Source organism: Myotis yumanensis, unplaced genomic scaffold (genome assembly GCF_028538775.1).
Source record: "Myotis yumanensis isolate MYYU_CA2020_CCGP unplaced genomic scaffold, mMyoYum1.0.hap1 SCAF_10, whole genome shotgun sequence".
Classification (NCBI taxonomy): domain Eukaryota; kingdom Metazoa; phylum Chordata; class Mammalia; order Chiroptera; family Vespertilionidae; genus Myotis; species Myotis yumanensis.
This window is the reverse complement of record NW_027223761.1, coordinates 7,047,366-7,065,321: the sequence shown is the minus strand read 5'-3', so window position 1 is coordinate 7,065,321 and position 17,956 is coordinate 7,047,366. Positions and strand designations below refer to the sequence as shown.

At 57.3% G+C, this 17,956-nt stretch overlaps 1 protein-coding gene across 3 annotated transcripts in view; it reads right to left on the bottom strand.

Moving 5' to 3' along the window:
* The window catches only part of LRP5 (LDL receptor related protein 5), a 75,077-nt gene extending 57,520 nt beyond the window's left edge, over positions 1-17,557 (bottom strand). For 2 of the 3 annotated variants that reach the window (XM_070427686.1, XM_070427689.1), the window contains exon 1: positions 17,386-17,557. In XM_070427686.1, coding sequence (XP_070283787.1) covers positions 17,386-17,470 — 85 coding nt within the window. In that variant the 5' untranslated portion in view covers positions 17,471-17,557. The remainder of the gene's footprint in view (positions 1-17,385) is intronic. The other variant, XM_070427687.1, reaches the window with a different exon arrangement.
* Positions 17,558-17,956: the final 399 nt, after the last annotated feature.

The window sequence follows — 17,956 nt, the reverse complement described above, 5'->3', positions numbered from 1 at the left end:
TCTAGGCTAAGGCAGTGCGCTGGGGGCGGGGCGCTGCTCTCCTGCAGTCTGTAAACGTCAAGGGCTGCAGAACAAAGGCCACCAACTCTCTCCCCAACTTCCCAGGCCCAGCCCAGCACAAGGGCAGCACCCTGCTCCCTCCTCACTCGCACCTGCCTCACCTCACACCTGCCTCTTACCTGCTGGGGTCCTGGTGCCTCCTTCCTGCTCCCCACCCCCAACTCTCTCCCCCTCCTGGCTCAGTCACTCACTCCTGCTGCCCCCAGTCCCTATCTCAGTCTAATACACACACACACACACACACACACACACACACACACACGCCCGCGGCTCTATAGGAAGGCAGCAATTAACCCCGAGGCCCGGGCAGGTTTCCCGAGCAGGGACCACATTGCAAAGGTCAGGGAAGCAGGCGCGCAGGAAGTAGCCAAGGTCAGTCTGGGGGGTGGAGCAGGAAAGAAGAAATCAGTTGCAAAAGATAAAAAGAAAACCTTGGAGCACAGAGAACAGGACATGGACCTCCCGGCCTCCATTACAGGGATGGGCTGCACGCAGTGGGGGCTGGGCCTGGGGCAGGTGGGAGGACCTCTGGCCACGCGGACGACAGGCCTGGGCCTCTGCTCTAGGAGGAGCCAGGTCAGCTGCTCTGGAAAGTCCTGGGAGACAAGCAAAGGCCCAGGACCTGAGCAGGCCCACTCTGTCCCTGCCAGAGGGACGCCTGGGTGTCCGGCGAGGCAGCCCAGTGCTCCCAAAGGTCACTCCAAGATCCTGACCCTGGCCCAAGTGACCTGGGCCCCTTCCAGGAGTGACTGTGTGGCCCTCATTCCCACTTAGCAGAAGGTCACCCCTAGTGCAGGAGATGACCATCAGATGGCCATTGAGTCCCCCCACCTTGCCAGTCTCAAGCCACCAGCTCCTGGCCCCCAGCCCAGCACCCACACGGGACAGCACTTCCTGGGGTGGGCAGAGGGAGAAACCAGCATCTGCTGGTGGCCTGCTGCCTGCTAACCACCCTCGGGCTGCCCCAACGGATCCCGGCAACTCCCCAGGGAGCAGCGGTCTCATCTGATTTTCCAGCAGGTGGAGATTCAGAAGCTCTGACAGGTGACGCAGCTCACGGAGGCCACGCAGGTGATGATGGGCAGGGCGGGCAGCGGGCCCCCGTCCCGAGCTGGGCTTTTCCTCCTCGACCTCTCACAATGCCACACGCTGCCCTTCAGATTCTAGACTCTGCACCTGGACACCGGGGAACACAGCCTGGCGTGTTGTGACCATTGTAAAGGCTCTGAAAAGTCCTGCAGTGAGGGAGCCCAGTTCATTTCCTAAATCCCAGGACTTCCCAAATGTCTCTGGTCACAAAACACTGTGTAGTGTTGACCCAGGTGACACATTTCAAAAAACACAGGCCTGGAGGCAAAGTGAAATGGAAAACACAAAAGTAACATTGAACAGGACGGGTCAGCAGAGACCCGGCAAGGGCGCCAGGAATCCCGGCACGCTGGCGACGGCCACCGCCGCTCTTCTTCACGAACAAGACAGATGTCCTCGGAGGCTGGGGGCCGCCTGGGGCCATGCCTCGGGCGTCCCACACCACTGGCCGCCTTCTGGCTGCGGCCAGGAGGTGTTGGCCTTGAGGAGGGGACTTCTTCATTTGGTTACCGGGAAACCGTGTGCAACAAACCAGCCCAGATACAAATGACCCAAAGCCCCCAGGACATGGGTCCACACTGATGAGGAAACATCCCGTCCACCAACACGGCGCACGACCAGGGTGACCCCCACTGACCAGGACCCAGGCCACCGAGCCCAAGAGCTGGTTCAGTCTGGTCAGACTCCAGCAAGGGAGAACAGCCCACACAGGGCCCGTTACCAGAGCCAAACCACCTTTCCAAAACCCAGGCCATTAACGGGGCGGAAGTCGGGGTCTGGTCACGGAACACTGCTCAGCAGAGACTTTCCTGTGAGGGAAAGTGCTTCTCCCCGAAAGCCATTTCCCCTGCTAAGTATGTTTTAATTGGGCAAATGTATATATTTCACCGCAGCGGCCGGGCAGGTGCTGACAGAAGGGAGGGGAGCAGGGAAACAGGGGCCCAGGGGCCTGAGAGGGAAGGAAACGGGCGGCCAGGGCTCACCTAAGGGCACCTCTGTCTGTCTGTCTGTCTGTCTCTCTCTCTCTCTCTCTCTCTCTTCACCCCCCCCCTCTCTCTCTCTCTCTCACACACACACACACACACACACACATTCTGCAAGCCCTCATTTAGCAATGATGGAATGTTATAACTCAGTGATACCTAGGACAAGTTTGTAGGGAATATGACGTTTGATTTATATCCACAAATGTGCGCCTTCTCTAATTAGAAGGTTTAGGGCAGAGCAGGGAAAAATATGTATTTCAGAGTCCCAGTTTGACTTGCCAGAAACCAGCCTGTTACTAACATTCTTATTTTCGACAAAATATAGCATTCTGATTACATACCATTTCGGTTCAATGGCTCCCAGCCTGCCAGGCTCCCGGAAGTGGCCCAAGGCCATGGCAAAGACTTTGAGAAAAGCAGTCCTGGGATCCAGTGGCTGGGGGCCCGCGGAGGGGCAGAGGGGAGCTGACGCTGGCGGTCCATCCTGGTGGAAGGCAAGTCCATCGCTTTCACCCAAAACCCTGAGACCCCATTGAAACAGGCATTAGGTTCATACAGGAGGCGGGGCCACCCAGGAGAGCGGTTCTGATGGCACCACCCGCTCCAGGCCTCAGCTTCCACATCTGTTCAATGAGGTGACTGTGGTCTGGGCCCAGCAGCACAGTTATTTAAATGCACTGGGGACTCTCCAGCCAATTTCCTTTAGAGATGAAAGAAAACACTTTATAATTCAAATAGCAACTCAGAGACAGGCATTGGGGCTTCAGTCTGCTGACATTAGCACCCCATGACCCTGAGCAAGTTCCATGGGCTCTCCCAGCCTCAGTTCCCTCATCTACAAAATGGGGTAGTGATGGCACCCTGCCTGCAGAGCGGCTGGAAGGAGTAAACGAGAGAATCGATGAACATCTCTTAGAACCTGCTGAGTCCACTGCAAATGCCAATATGTGTTAGCTGTTTTCATCTATTAAGGCTAGATGCGTGTATCTCAGGTGTTCTGAGGCAGGAGGCACTTATTAAAAAATAAGGATTTCACTAAATGTGCGCCCCAAAGAAAGCTACTCCTTAGAGATCATTCTCAATGGTGAGAAGTATCAAAACCTCCGAGTGGAAGCTGGTAGAGGTCTGTTAGCTGTCCTTGGAAGTCAACCAAGGAGGCACTTCTGAGGGTCCTGTGTGTGTGTGCATACATGCATATGTGTGTGTGTGTGTGTGCGCACATGTATTCGTGTGTGCGCGCCCATGCGTTCGTGTGTGATCACGTGAGCCCGCCTGTGTGTGCATGTGTGTGGCTCACAGCTCTCCCAAGGAGCACACACACACTTGGTCTCAAGAAAGCAGTGACAGACCAAGCAGCCAAGGAGGGCCCGAGGGACGCTGGACTTTGGGGATGCCCACTCAGTTCTACCTGGCTCTCCGGCCGACTCTGCACCCACCCTGTGTCCTGGAGACCTCCCCTTTGGGCAGGGACCAGTGTTTGATGCCAGAAAGACAAGAAGAAGAAGAAGAAAGAGGCCAGATCAAACGCAGGTAGTAGATACAGTACCAAGTCCCAGAGTCCACACACGCCACGCAGATGCAAGCATTTCCCTCGAGGCCACCCAGCAAACCCGAGGATCTGAACACAGGTGCAGACTGCGGTGCCTGCAAGCCACCACACTGCCAGTCACCACCACGGGCCAGCAGACCGCCAAGCCCCCACCAGTCAGCGGGCTCCCTACCCGACTGGCAGAGGCTGGTGGTTTCCACCGAGGCAAGAGAAGCCCCCCCCACACACACTGGCGTCCCCCCACGCGCTCACAGAGATCTCATTGTTCTGCCCGCAGAGGAAACTGGAGAGCTGAGCTCACCGTGATTTGGAACTGGCAGAAAAGGACATCTGGGAGAGGAAACACATTTCAGAAACAAACATACCTTTGTACCAGCTTTTATTTTCTTTAAGTGTTGCACAAAAACCATAATAATGAAGACGTGCCAAATTCACCATCATGCTGCAAAATCTCCTTTTTACGGGAAAATGGGGAGGCTCTGCTTTCAAATGATCCCTGTTCCTGGAAAAAGGCAGCTACCTGGGTGCCGAGGTCCGCAGGCTGCCGCCAGAGCCCAGCACAAGGCCTCGGCCGCAGGGCGTGTCTGTCCAGCATGTGGACAGATGAAAACCATCAGATAAAATTCAAAAGTCCTCTCTGTGGTTTGCTCGTAACCTCTTGCTTTCTGTCCCTGCTGAAGCCTCGAGGGAGCTGACACTCCTCGAGCCGCTGGCATCTCTTGGTTCCGAGACCCCACGCAGGGTTACGGCTGCCGGAATGTTCAGCCCCCGGGACCAGCTCCGACTACCCTGGGAGCCAAGCTCAGTGTCGGGTCTGGAGGATCGTAAGAACAAGGAGACACCCGTCACCGGGCTTCTGCGGGGCCCGAGGGGAGCTCCTCCAGCGCTGGGCACCTCCCCTTGGGCAGGGACCAGTGTTTGATGCAGGCAGGTCTGGAAAGACGGGACAGAATTCTCCACAGAGAAACCCGGACAAGCCCCTGGTGATGCGTCCTGGGCTCCAGACCCCACGCTGAGCACGGTTCCCAGGAAAACCGGAGCTGGTCCTGGGTGCTGACCTTTACGGCCGCCCCCAAACCCGCACGGGGGCTGGGAACCCAGTAGTGCCGGCTCCTCGGTGACCGCAGAGACGCAGCCGCCTCCTTCCTCCGGGTGGGAGCGTAACCGGCCGGCAGCAGGAGGAGGCAAACGCTTCGGGGAGAGGCCACCTGGCGATCCTCTCCGGAGAGGGCGACCCATCCAAGCGACACAACAGCCAGGGTCCAGGTGGCAGAGGAGCAGGGACCAGCAGCAGGCGGGGCTCCCCATCACAGCCCTCACCGTGGCGCGCACCGCTGGCCGAGGGTCAGTGCGTGCTGCCCCGGACCGGGCCTGTGCCTGCCTGTTCCCAGGGGCCTAGCTCTGAGCTGGTTACACTAGAGCGAGTCAGCACATATCTGCCAGAGGCTTAAATTACTCCTAGGCTAGAGGCCACAACAGGAAATGAGGAAAGCAGGCGCCTGTCCAGCCGAGAAGAGGCAGGTCCCACCTGGACTCATGGCCAGGGGGCAGGTGTGGCAGGAAGGTCAGGAGCTCAGGGCTGCATCCTCTGAGTGACAGCGCGACCCGGCACCCGGCCTGGAGAGCAGCAGCCCTCGCTCCGAGTACCTACTGGGTGCAGAGCCCAGTCAGCAGTCCTGGGGAAAGGCACGGACCATCCGAGGGATGCCCAGCTCCCTCCTCTGCCTGCAGGGGGGAAGCTGACGGGGGGGGGGGGGGGGGGGGGGGCAAGGGGAAAGGCAGGTGGGCAGGCTGCCGGATGCAAGGGGACTGGAGGGGGGCTGCCGGTCAGCTCTCCAGAGAGGAGGCCCTGGCCCTGTGAGTCAGCCAGGCTGTTAGAAGAAAGGCACCAGGGAGAGGAGGAAGTAGGGTCCCTAACAAAGCCATCTGAGAAGGGAGGGCAGGGGTGCACTGGCAAAGCCCACACATGCATGGATGGCCTCCGGATGAAGGAGCAAAACAGAAACTCCTGCTGCCCACACCTCTGCCGGTGGAGGCCCGACGAAAAGTGCCCTCTGACACCTGCACCTGCCCCCGCCCCCCCGCCCACCGGCCGCAGGGCCCTGGCCGCTCCCCTGGCCTCAAGGGTCAAGATTCGCTCCGGGAGCCATCAGGCTCTGCATAGAAATTAGGCAATTAACTCAACTCACTGCTTCTCCTTCTAACTGGAGATGGGCCCACGGTCGGAGGTGCAATGGTTCCCACCAGACCACTGTCAGCTGAGTTACACCCGATTCCAGAGCCCCCACGGGCTCTCCCCAGAGAATAACGGTTGCGACTGCCATAATCATCCTAACAGTTCATCATTACCGAGCGCTCACCGGGCGGCCGACCTGTGCTAAAAGCACTTTACAGCCTCGCCCCGTCGCATCCCCACGCGTGTCTACGTGGAGGTGGGGGCACTGTGATCACAGCCCAACAGGTGAGGAGGCTGAGGTCCAGAGGGTTAACCGGCTTGTCCCGGCTGCAAAGCTGAGTGGAGCCAGGAATGCGAGCCAGGCCACAACAGGTGGAGGGGCCCTGGGATTCCAGGCCTGGGGCTGGGAGGGGGCCCCAGGCTGGCTGCTGGGATTCCTCTGCAGCCCCCTCAGCTGTTCACAGCAAACCTGCGGGGGGTGGGGGAGGAGCGGGGTGCAGAAGGGAAGGAGACTCGGGCCGAGTGTGGCCCCAGCAGGAGGGGGCACTTTACCCACCGTTGCTGTCACCCGAGGATCTCAGGGATCACGGATCAGGACCAGTTCCCACCCACATCACCATCCAGCTCTGCTGACACAGCCAGCGAGGCTGGGAGACACCCTGAGCCTCCCCGGATTAGAGATTACCGGCCCAGGATCCCGGAAAACTGGACCCTCACAGACCCACAGGCAGGCAGTTCCCTAATCCGACCCTGTAGGCACAGGGGTCCCACCTTCAGCCACATTCCATCCTGGCTGGGGGCGGGGCACCGGGAAGGCCTCGGTACACAGAGCGGAAGCGGCAGGAAGATCGGCCCATGGGCCAGGACTGGCCATGCAGGGATGCTGGAGCCGGTGGGGATGCTGGTCCGAGCAGAGCTCTGAGCGGGCCTTCCCAGCCCCTCACAGATGAAGCAGAACAGGGCCTCCCCAAAACCCTGCACACCCGCCTCGAGGCCAGCCCTGCCTGACCCCTCCACATCAGTTCCTCCTGCTCGGGTCCACAGCCCAAGGAGGTGGACTGGCTCCTCCAGGCGCCTGAAAAGCCCATGGAAACTCCGGGAGGGGCTGACGGAAACCCTGCAGCAGCCTCCCACCAGCTCCGCGTGGCGACTGCGCAGGTCTGGGATCCATAAGCAGGAAAGGTTATTACTTAACAAACATACTTTCCTTGAAAGGATAAAATCTTTCAAACAGAAGGCACGTTTTTTAAAAACTAGAAACGGGAGCCCAAAAGAGGAAGGTGGGTAGGGACTCAGTGGACACAGGACCTCAGAGTCAAGTGCGTTTGGGATGCACCGGTTCCTCGAAGTAAAACAAAGACCAGCTTTATTTGGAGCAGGCCCTCTGAGTCCGAGCCTCGGAAATACGGGCTCTTACTGGGGGCGGGGGTCCCTCACTCGGCCCCACACAGCAGGACAGATGTTCTTCAATCTGGGAAACAGCTGGGCTGGATTTCGGGATGGGAGGAGGGGGAGGGAGCTCACGACACAGCAGATTTAGGGGCCAGAGGAAGTAAGGATGGGGCAGATTTGTTCCGTGGACAGACGAGGCCTCCGGAACCCTGAGACAGCTACCGAGCGTCCACCCCGCAGCAGACACCATGCCAGGGGCGGAAGGACAAGGATGGAGCCTCTGTCCCCAAGGCCCTCTCAGGCTGGGTGGGCCACGGAAGGTTCCGGACTCCGAGTTGGATCTGGCTGGAGCAACACTCACTCTGGGGAGCAGAAAGGGGGCTTGAGCCAGCTCAGGGGCAGCGGGGGACGGTGGGCGGAAAATCTCCAACTCTGGATCCTGAGAAACGAGTGTCGTTTTCCGGGAAAGGGAAGAATACGATGAAACTCGTTGTAGAAAAATTAATCTGGCCAGAAAGTTACATAAATGGGCAAGGGGAAGAAGGTTCTAGAAAGAAGGAGACCACACAGAAACCTATGTCCTCCACTCCGATCTTGTCTTCCACAGCAAGTTCAGAGGGGGGGGGGGGGGGGGGGGGACAGGGGAGGCCTCTGAGCAGCGTGGCAGGCTTCCCAATGAGGACAGACCAGACACGGGGCCTGTTGGGGGGCGGGGGGGAGCCCAGGCATCAGAGTCAGCTCAGTAAGGACCGTGGGAGGCCAACACAGCGCCCCCACACCCAGACTCCCCCACTCACTCTCCTTTGGAGAACCAGGGGGGGGGCGGGGATTTGGAGTTGGCCTGTCCCCCAGGCAAGCAGGTCTTGCTCCCAAGCCACCTTGCAGTGAGGACGTCCCCTCGCTCCCATCACCAGCTCGACTGGTACCAGGAGAGCCAGTGGAGAGTCTGGAAGGCTACCAGGCACCAGGGCTGACGTGCTCTGGCTCTGGCCACGAGCTCAGGCGGCTTTTGAACGCCCCATTGAGCAATTTCCTGCGAGTTTTGTGAGGCAGGTACCGCCTCCCGTCTGGGCTAATGGAGGGGTGCAGCCTGGGGAAGAAACGAAAGTTGCTCACATTTTGTTCTGGAATGAACGGAGGGGAGGGGAGCAGTAATTTACACAGTAATTATATTTGCCTTCGGGTAACGCTGGAATGAGTTGCATTAGCGCTCGTTTCCTGAGTAGATGTGGCTCAAGCAGCCCAGCACAAACGTCACCTGGGATTCCTTCCAGGTCCTGCCAGCCACCAAAAAAACGAGAAGACCCGCCCCGTCGAGGCTGCAGATGCATTTCTGTCCACAGCCAGAGACCAGCTCGCCTGTCGGAGAGCACTTCTAAAGTCCGGCCCTCCGACACCTGTTCAATGTCACCATTTACTGTCCCCGGATCCAAAGATCAAAGGATGGAACTCGATAGGCTGACTCTGAAGTTTATCGCAAAAGAGTAAACGTACAATAGGAGTCAACACAAACCTTCTTTGGAAAGAACAATGAAGGGGGAATTGCACCATCCATCTCAAAATATACTGTGATGCTACATAGATTAAAACAGCAGCCTGCTGCTACCCAACAGGTCACGGAGAAGGTTCCAGAATCAACAGCCGAGCATCTATGGACACGGCATATGAAAGGGTGACTTTATTCTTTTTTTTCTTTTCTTTTTTAAAATATTTATTGTTGAAAGTATTACGTATGTCCCATTTTTCCCCCTATTGATCCTCTCCGGCTCACCCCTCACCCGCCACCCCAGGCCTTCACCACCCTATTATCTGTGTCCAGGGTTATGCATATATACATACGAAGTCTTCGGTTGACTACCTCCCACCCATCCACCCTCCCCTGCCTTCCCCCCGAGATTCTGTACTCTGTTCCATGCTTCCATGTCTCTGAATCCACTCCGTTCATCAGTTTATTTTGTTATTTAAATTCCATGTATGCATGAGATCATGTGATACTTGTCATTTTTTTCTAATATGTTTTATTGATTTTTTACAGAGAGGAAGGGAGAGGGACAGAGAGTTAGAAACATCGATGAGAGATAAACATTGATCAGCTGCCTCCTGCACACTCCCCACTGGGAAAGTACCCGCAACCAAGGTACATGCCCTTGACCGGAATCGAACCCGGGACCCTTGAGTCCGCAGGCTGACGCTCTATCCATTGAGCCAAACCGGCTAGGGCTGATACTTGTCTTTGACTGATTTATTTCATGATACTCTCCAGGTGAAAGGGTGACATTTTAAACGAGTGGGGATAGGATGGGCCATTCTGTCAAGGTGTCGGGACCATTCCATACCCACTAACTGGTAGCAGGGACAGTTCAGATCCCTACCTCAAACCACACATCCTCTCAAAAACCAGAGAGAATGTCTAACTATAAAGTACAAAACAGTAATAGTTCGTGGAGAAGATAAAGGAAGATGTATTTATAACCTGGGGGTAGAGAAGCCAGGCACAGATCCCAGAAGCCATAAGGGAAAAGAATGGGAGTTTGTGTTGTTGTTTTTTTAATATATTTTTATTGATTTCAGAGAGGAAAGGAGAGGGAGAGAGAGAAACATCAATGACTGATCGGCTGCCTCCTGCAAGCCCCCAACTAGATCAAGCCCGCAACCCGGGTATGTGCCCTGACCGGGAATCGAACCATGACCTCCTAGTTCATAGGTCAACGGTCAACCACTGAGCCACACCGGCAGGGCAAGAATGAGAGTTTTTATAACATAACACTTTTTCATGTCTTTATAATAATAAACCACCCAAAACAAGGATGGACTAGCTACAGACCGGAAGAAAAAACTGGGAAAAATATATATAACCCAGCCAGTGTGGCTCAGCATGGCCTTTTGGAGGCACTTGTCAGCATCTTCACAAACTTATGAATGGATCTACCCTTTGACAAGGAATGTATCCCACAGAAATACTGGACCGACATGCACAGACATAAGTGCGTGGCATGCCTTGCAATAGCCACAGAGCCTGCAAGAACTGAAACGCTCTTCTGGGTAAAAGCGGTGACATGGGGTATGCCCTCACTATGAAATAGCTCCTGGCTTTTAAAAGGAATGAAGATCTAGCCCTGGCTGGATCTGCTCAGTGGTTAGAGAGTCACCCCACAGAAGGTAGGATCGTAGGTTCAATTCCAGGTTAAAGGCTCCTCAGTGGTAGGTTCAATTCCCAGGCCCCAGTCAGGGGCGCATGCGGGAGGCAACCAATCAATGTGTCTCTCTCACGTCAATGTTTCTCTGTTTCTCTCTCTCTCTCTCTTTCTCTCTCTCTTCTTCTCACTCCCTTTCACTCTCTAGAAAAAGAAAAAGCAAGAATGAAGATCTAGAAGATACAGAAAATTTTTACAATATGTAAGTAAAAAAGGAAAGCTATGAAATGACAGGTAGAGAGTGAATGGATGTAGGTAAAAAATATGAGTCCAAAACAACGTAACATGTTAACATATGTGTTAAAGGTCTGGTCATCCCTGAGAAGAGAATTAGAACAGGCAATAAAAAAGGACACTTTGGCCTTGACCGGTTTGGCTCAGTGGATGGAGCGTTGGCCTGAAGACTGAAGGGTCCCGGGTTCGATTCTGGTCAAGGGCATGTACCTTGGTTGCAGGCACATCCCCAGTAGGGGGTGTGCAGGAGGCAGCTGATCGATGTTTCTGACTCTCTATCCCTCTCCCTTCCTCTCTGTAAAAAATCAATAAAACATATTTTTTAAAAAAAAGGACACTTTGCAGAAAGAAGTGCCATGGTAAATGTTTAAGCTGTTTATATGTACTCGTGTATGCCTTGTATTTATTTTATTTCAATATGTTTTTATTGATTTGAGAAAGAGAAAGGGAGAGGGAGATAGAAACATCAATGTGAAAGGAACATCGATCGCCTGTCTCCTGTACGCCTCCTACTGGGGATTGAGCCTGCAACCTGAGCATGTGCCCTGCCCGGGACGGAACCAGTGACCACTCGGTACATGGGTCAATGTTCAACCACTGAGCCACACCAGCTGGTCTTGCATTTAAACATATGTATATTTTCATAAAAGACAATGGCCAACAAGCACATGGAAAGATGTTCAGCGTCATTACTCACCAGGAAAATGCAACTTGAAACCACCATGAGGTACCATTTCACACCTGCGAGGATGGCTTGAAGCAAAAAAAGGGGCAATTAAGTGTTGGCCGGGACACGGAGGAGCTGGCACTCTGGGGCCCTGCTGGTGGAAATGTAAAACGGTGCGGCTGCTGTGGAGGACAGTTTGATGGTTCCTCAAAATATTAGACACAGGATTACCACATGGTCCAGCAAGTCCGACAGTGCAAGCAGGGACTCAAACAGACCCTTGCACACCCACGTTCACAGCAGCTTTATTCACAGTCGCCAAAGGTGGAAACCGACGCAAGTGTCCATCGACAAATGAATGGACACACAACGTATGCTCTACCCGTACGATGGAATATTCTTCAGACAGAAAGAGGAATGGCGTTCCCACACATGCTACAGCTTGGATGAACCTCGACAACATCACCCAAAGAAATAAGCCGGACACAAAAGGACAAACAGCGCATGACCCCACTAATGTGTGGTACCTAGAACAGGCTAATTCAAAGACACGGGAAAGTGATGTCACCAGAGCAACCTCCCAGGGGGTCCAGGCAAGAGGACAGAGGGACAGAGGACTCAGGATCTGGGCACAGACTGATCACAACCTGAGGTTCCAGGGCCTCGTAGCTGCTGGCACTTTGTGAGCTTGAGGCCCACGCTCACTGGGCAGGGCGAGCCCGTGGGTGCCAGCAGAGAGCTAAGTCCCCTACCAAGCGACAGTCCATCTGGGACAAATCGGAAAGCAAAGGCCGGCCTGGGGGGCTGCACAGATAATGGGGCTGCTTCAGGCTCAAGTCCAGGCGGAACCGATGTGGGCAAGGATGTGCCCTGGTTGGCACACACCCCACATAGCTCAGGGCAGTGGTCGGCAAACTCATTAGTCAACAGAGACAGGTATCAACAGTACTTCTTCAAAATAGACTCGCCCAGGCCGAAAACCGACGTCTGCGCATGGGCCACGAAGTTTCAATCGCAATGTACGCGCACCCGCACGTGGTATTTTGTGGAAGAGCCACACTCAAGGGGCCAAAGAGCCGCATGTGGCTCGTGAGCCACAGTTTGCTGACCACAGGCTTAGGGGCACGGAGTCCCCCACTTACCAGGGGAAGGACCAACAGCCAGGTCTACTTCCAGCTGCGCTTAGGCCTGGACTGGAGCTGCCAGCCACCCCTCAGGGGCAAACCGGCACCAGAAACAGACCCCCATCATCTTTCACTACCTCCGGGCCCCCAGCTGGGCAAGGGTGTTAGGGCCTGGGCTCCTGGGGCACTTCTGAAAGGAAATCCGGAGGCCTGGGGCAGGGCTCTCAAATCCTTCCCAGAGTGGCCTGTCTTGAGGGAACAGCTTCCCGCTACCTCCTGACACTGGCTCCCCGAACCCCGCCAGGGCCCTGCAAGGCAGAACCAGGGTCCCTACTCTGCAAATGAGGAAACCATAGCTGAGAGCTAGCAAAGGACTTTCTAAAACCGAAGAGAAAGCAGCGAGCAGCCAGGCCCGGAGGCGGGACCCTGGGCCGCTCCCTGTGCGAAGCAGCTGCCTCCACGTGTCAGCAACTGGGACCGCGCTGTCCCCAGGACGCCCACGGGACCCGTCTCCAGCAGACACAACACCACCGTCTGAGCCCACGTGTCAACAAGCCCTGAGGTGAGGGCTGGACACAGCCCCTCGCTGCCATCAGAGCCTCCCGTTTTGAGAGCATTAGTGGCCGTGGGAGAGGCCTCAGAGGCCCAGTTTCTCTCAGGGCTCCTGTCACACTGACCAGAGACCCTCCCTGGAGGCCAGCACCGGCCCTCAGCTTGTCCCCTCGGCTCCCTTCACCATCAGCTGTCACGTCTCTGAATCAAGGCAGGAGGATCTAAGGGCTAATCTGCCCAGGTCCTGGCCCAGCTTAAAACAGCTTTCACCGTCCCAGCCCCAGGGGGACACCAGGGCCTCCAGCCCACACCATGGCCCCCAGCCTACACCCAGCAAGATGTCCCTTGGAGCGGTTCTGCCCACACAATGGGAGATCGCTCGGCCGTGAAAAGGAATGAGGCGCTGACATATGCTACCATGTGGCCGAACCTCGAAACCCTGACGCTAAAGAGGAAAAGCCGGCAAGAAAGACCACACCATATGATCCCATGGACATGAAAAGTCCAGGGCAGGCACCTCCACGGAGACAGAAAGCGGACTGGCGGCAGCCGAGGGAACGGGGAGGTGCTGTCTGATGGTACCGAGGCTTATTTCGAGGTGCTGAAATGTTTTGTGACTTGATAGAAATGGTGGTTAATCATACAACATTGTGATTATAGGAAACTAGAGGCCCAGTGCACGAAATTCGTGCGGGGGGGGGGGGGGGGGTGTCCCTCAGCCCAGCCTGCACCCTCTCCAATCCGGGACCCCTCATGGGATGTCCAACTGCCGGTTTAGGCCCGATCCCCAGGATGTCAGCCTAAACTGGCAGTCGGCCATCCCTCTCACAATCCAGGATGGCTGGCTCCTAACTGCTCATCTGCCTGCCTGCCTGATCACCCCTAACTGCCCCCCCCCCCCCCGCCAACCTGGTCACCCCAAACTGCCCCCCGCTGCTGGCCTGGTCGCCCACAACTGCCAAATACCCCCCGCAGGCCTGGTTGCCCCCAACTGCCCCCCCCCCCCGCTGGCCTGGTCACCCCACGCAGCCTGCTATTCAGTTGTTTGGTCGTCCCTCACCAACCCCCTTGCCGGCCTTGTGGCTGCACGCAGCCTGCTGTTTGGTCGTCGGTCCGGTTGTTTCAGGTGTGATGGCCCCTGGCTTTTTATATATTAGGATGCCTCCAAATTGTGCACTTTAAAAAAATTACTTTTATGTGTACTTCATCTCAACTTAAAAAAAAAAAGGTCAACTCAACACCTTTCACCTAGAACAGATCTGACTCCAGCCTGTGTTTCCTATCCCCGCCTGACCAAAGCCTTCCGGAAGCTTCCATCGCCTTCTGGCACGCATCCAGACTCTGCAGTGTGATCCAGCCTCTCTCAGTGGAGAACCTCTGGTCCGTGAGGGTGAGGCCCCAGGCCCAGGTCTCTCCTAGCTCCACAGTCAGGAACAGCTGGCAGCAAAGACTGGCCTCACCGCCTTTCTATCCTATTCTATCCCAACACTTCACACAAATGCCCAAGAGTAACACCAACCACAGCAGAAGCTGATCCAGTGCCAGGCTGCTGTGCCACTGAATCCGTGGTAGGAAGTATTATTATGCCCATTTCACAGAAGAGAAAACTGAGTCACACAAAGCTCTCCCTCAACCCCCCAAAAGCAAGTAGCAAGACTCTGGACCACTCAGGGTCCATGTCCTTGCTATTAACCACTCCAAGGCACCCCACTTGATGTCAGCGATCAACAAGTCAGACAGCAGACAAGATATCCAAGGTCACACGCAGAAGAAACATCCAGAGTGTATAACAACAACTTCTAAACCTTCCAGGCAAGATCCAGGCCCCTGTTACACAACAGGCACTGCATGCGGCTCTGCCACCACCAGTCCCTCATGTGGGACAGGGATGGCGCTAAGAGTTTCACATATGGCATGTAATGCTCCCAAACGCCCAGCGTCGGGGGGGACCAGATGAAGACATTGAACACACAGAAGCTAAATAAGTCGTCCAAAGTCAACCAGCTGCTGAGCACATACACCAGGTGGGTCTGACCCCAGGCCCCTGCTCAGCCCTGGCGAGCGGCCGCTGCCAGCAGGAGTCCTGCATGCTGAGTCCTCACCTGACTGTACCCCCCGCCCCAACCAGTGTGCAAACTCTGCTACATGCCTGAGCAGTGAGACAGTGCGGCTGAAATTAGACGGGTTCCAAATAGGACAGGATCTCCACAGCAAGTGTTGGACCATATGGATGGACTGGGTACATTCTTGGATCCACACGGGAGGGTTACAGGCACGCGGGCCCTGCTCTGGAAAGCTCGTCTGCTGGGAAGATTGTCTCAGTGGACTCCACACACCATTTAGTTAACACCCACTAGCCGGGCCCTCCCAGTGGCCAGGCCCTGGGCATCTGCAGTAACCTCCCTGGGGGATCCTGGACAGGCCCGGCCTGGAGTGAGTGCTGTGGGGCCAGAGGGGAGCAGCCTTGGGCCGTTCCCAGCAAGGGAACCTCGAGAACAAAGGCACTTCAGTGGGCTCAGAGCTTCAAATTGCAACAGGAAGCAATCAGGAAAAATAATTAGCTACCAACTTACTGGCTTCAGTCTGGACGGAGGCATAAATCGAGCCCAGGAATCAGGGACATAGCCCATCGAGAGCAGTCCCAGCGCTTCTGCAAATGCCGCCTGGTCCTTCCATTTTAGGCCTGGGTCACCCCGCCGGCCGTGCTCTGAAAACCTCAGGCTCATATACTTCCTAATGTTAAAATAATCAACTCTATTTCTGCCTCACATACAACTGAGCTCCACAGATGGGATTCTTCTCCTTGGGGGCTTGAACTGCACAGCGGCAGGCATTTGCCTCTGGCAACGTCACCCCCAAAGCTACAGGAAATCCAAAACTGCAACGAAGTGCAAAGCAACAGAGCCAGCTGAGAAACCCCACCTTTAAAACAAACATCTTCCCCAAAAAAATCCCTTTGCCTCCGTGATCCAGGCATTTCCGGAAAGAAAAGGAGCACGTTGGCCTCAACTCCCCAGATACTGTCATTGTTTGGTCGTCACCTTGTTTTGCTAGGATCGGACACGGCCGAGAAATGTAAAAACACTCCTGAGAGAGACCAAGTTGGGGTGAAACCGCCAACAGTCTCTAGGCTTGGACTGGGGGGCAGGAGGACTTGAGGAAACCATCCCTTCTCGGTCCCCCCAAACCTCAATGTAGGGGCCGCAGCACTGGGAACGTGACCACAGAGCCAGGCCAGGACACCTCCCTGCAATGTCCACCCTGGAAATATTCAGGGAGACAGCTGTTTGCCTTAAAGAGGCCCAGACAAAGGAACCCAAGGTCCCCCCCCCCCCAAAAAAAAACCACCACCAGCAAAACAGCACCCCCATAGCACGGGCCTCGCTGGCCATGTCCACCGGCCCTGCCACACTCCAGACTAACAACACTCACGTCTGAGGATAATGATTTAGGTAGCGAGAGACTTGCTTCAAAAACCACATGGCAATCTCCAAATTAAAAGAACATGTGTAGCGTTTCACAGGCGCTTAGGTTTCCTAAGCCCTCCTGACCTCAACTCCACCCCTTGGGACACACCGAAAGTTGCAGAAGATTCCCAGCCCTCGGTCTCCCCACGGGTGTGCACAACCGAGGCTCGAGCTCGCGGCCCCGCCACGCCGCGCCCCAGAACCCCGTCCTCCGCGGCGGCCCCACGCAGCCGGCCCCTCGGAGGCCACTGTTTGGGGTCCCCGTGGCCAGACGGGTCCTTGCGGCACCTGGCAGGTGTCAGTCGGTGAGAAAACCGACAGCCACACCGACGAAAAGCCAGCGCGACAGGCCAGGCCGCCCGCGCGGGTCTCAGAACTTTCTCTGCAACTTCAATCAGTTCTCGGAGCTCGCAGGCCGGCCGCGCGGCCATCGGAAACAGGCTCGCCAGAGTTCCCGGCGCAGGGCGGCCAGGCCTGTCTCCGGCCGAAAGTCCTCGCTCGGCGCCTGCCCGCGGGGCCGGGGTCCCCGGGTCCCGGCGCGGCCTCGCCCGCCGGCTCCACGCGGGCGCACTGCCGAGCGCGCCGGGGCCCGGGCAGGTGAGGGCCCGCCCGCGCCGCACCTGGCAGGGACGGCGCCGCCCGCGCGCCCCGCTCGCCGCCCCAGGACGCTCCGGACCGGGCCCTGCGTCCCCGGAGGGGCCCGGACGGTGGAGACAAAGGGCCGCGCGCGGCACCCGGGCGGCGGGGGCCGACGGGGGGCGGCGGGGACCCGCGGCGCGCGCCCCAACTCGTCCCCAACTTGCAAAGTCGCTACCGCGCACCGCGCACTTGGCCGTGGGCCGCCCGAGACGCCTCGGCTCCCGGGCCATTGTCCCCGCGGCCCGCGCCCACCTACCCGCGGCGGGGGCCAGGCTGCAGCACAGCGCGAGCAGCAGCAGCGGCGGCGGCGGCGGCGGCGGCCGGGGCGGCGCCGCCTCCATGTTGTCCGGGGCCGGCGGGCCCGCGCCGCGCTCACTCAGGCTCCATGGCGCGGCGCGGCAGCTCCTCGCGCGGCTCCCGGCGCCTGCCGCCTCCCCCTCGGGCGCCGCGGACCAGGACGACGGGGGAGGAGGGAGGAGGAGCGGGAGCGGAAGCCGCGCCGCGTCTCCGCCCCCCGCCGCTGCCGCCGCCGCCCGTCCGCGCCCCCCGCGCTGGCCGCGCCCTCCCGCGGGCGCCCCCCGGAGCTGGCCTGCGGCGAGGCTGCCGCTGCGCGCCGGCCCCGCGGGCCTCCCCGCGACCCCCGCCTCCTCTGGAGTCGCCGGGGCTCCACGGGGCGCGGGTTGGACTCCGGGCTTCCACCCCGTGGGGGCCGGGGGCCCATGAAGTCCCGGAAGCAGGTGTGTCACCTGTAGGGTTGCACAGACCTGGCCTTTACCGATGGGTAAACTGAGGCCCGGGGGCGGGGTGGGGGGAGGGGTGTTGCCCGA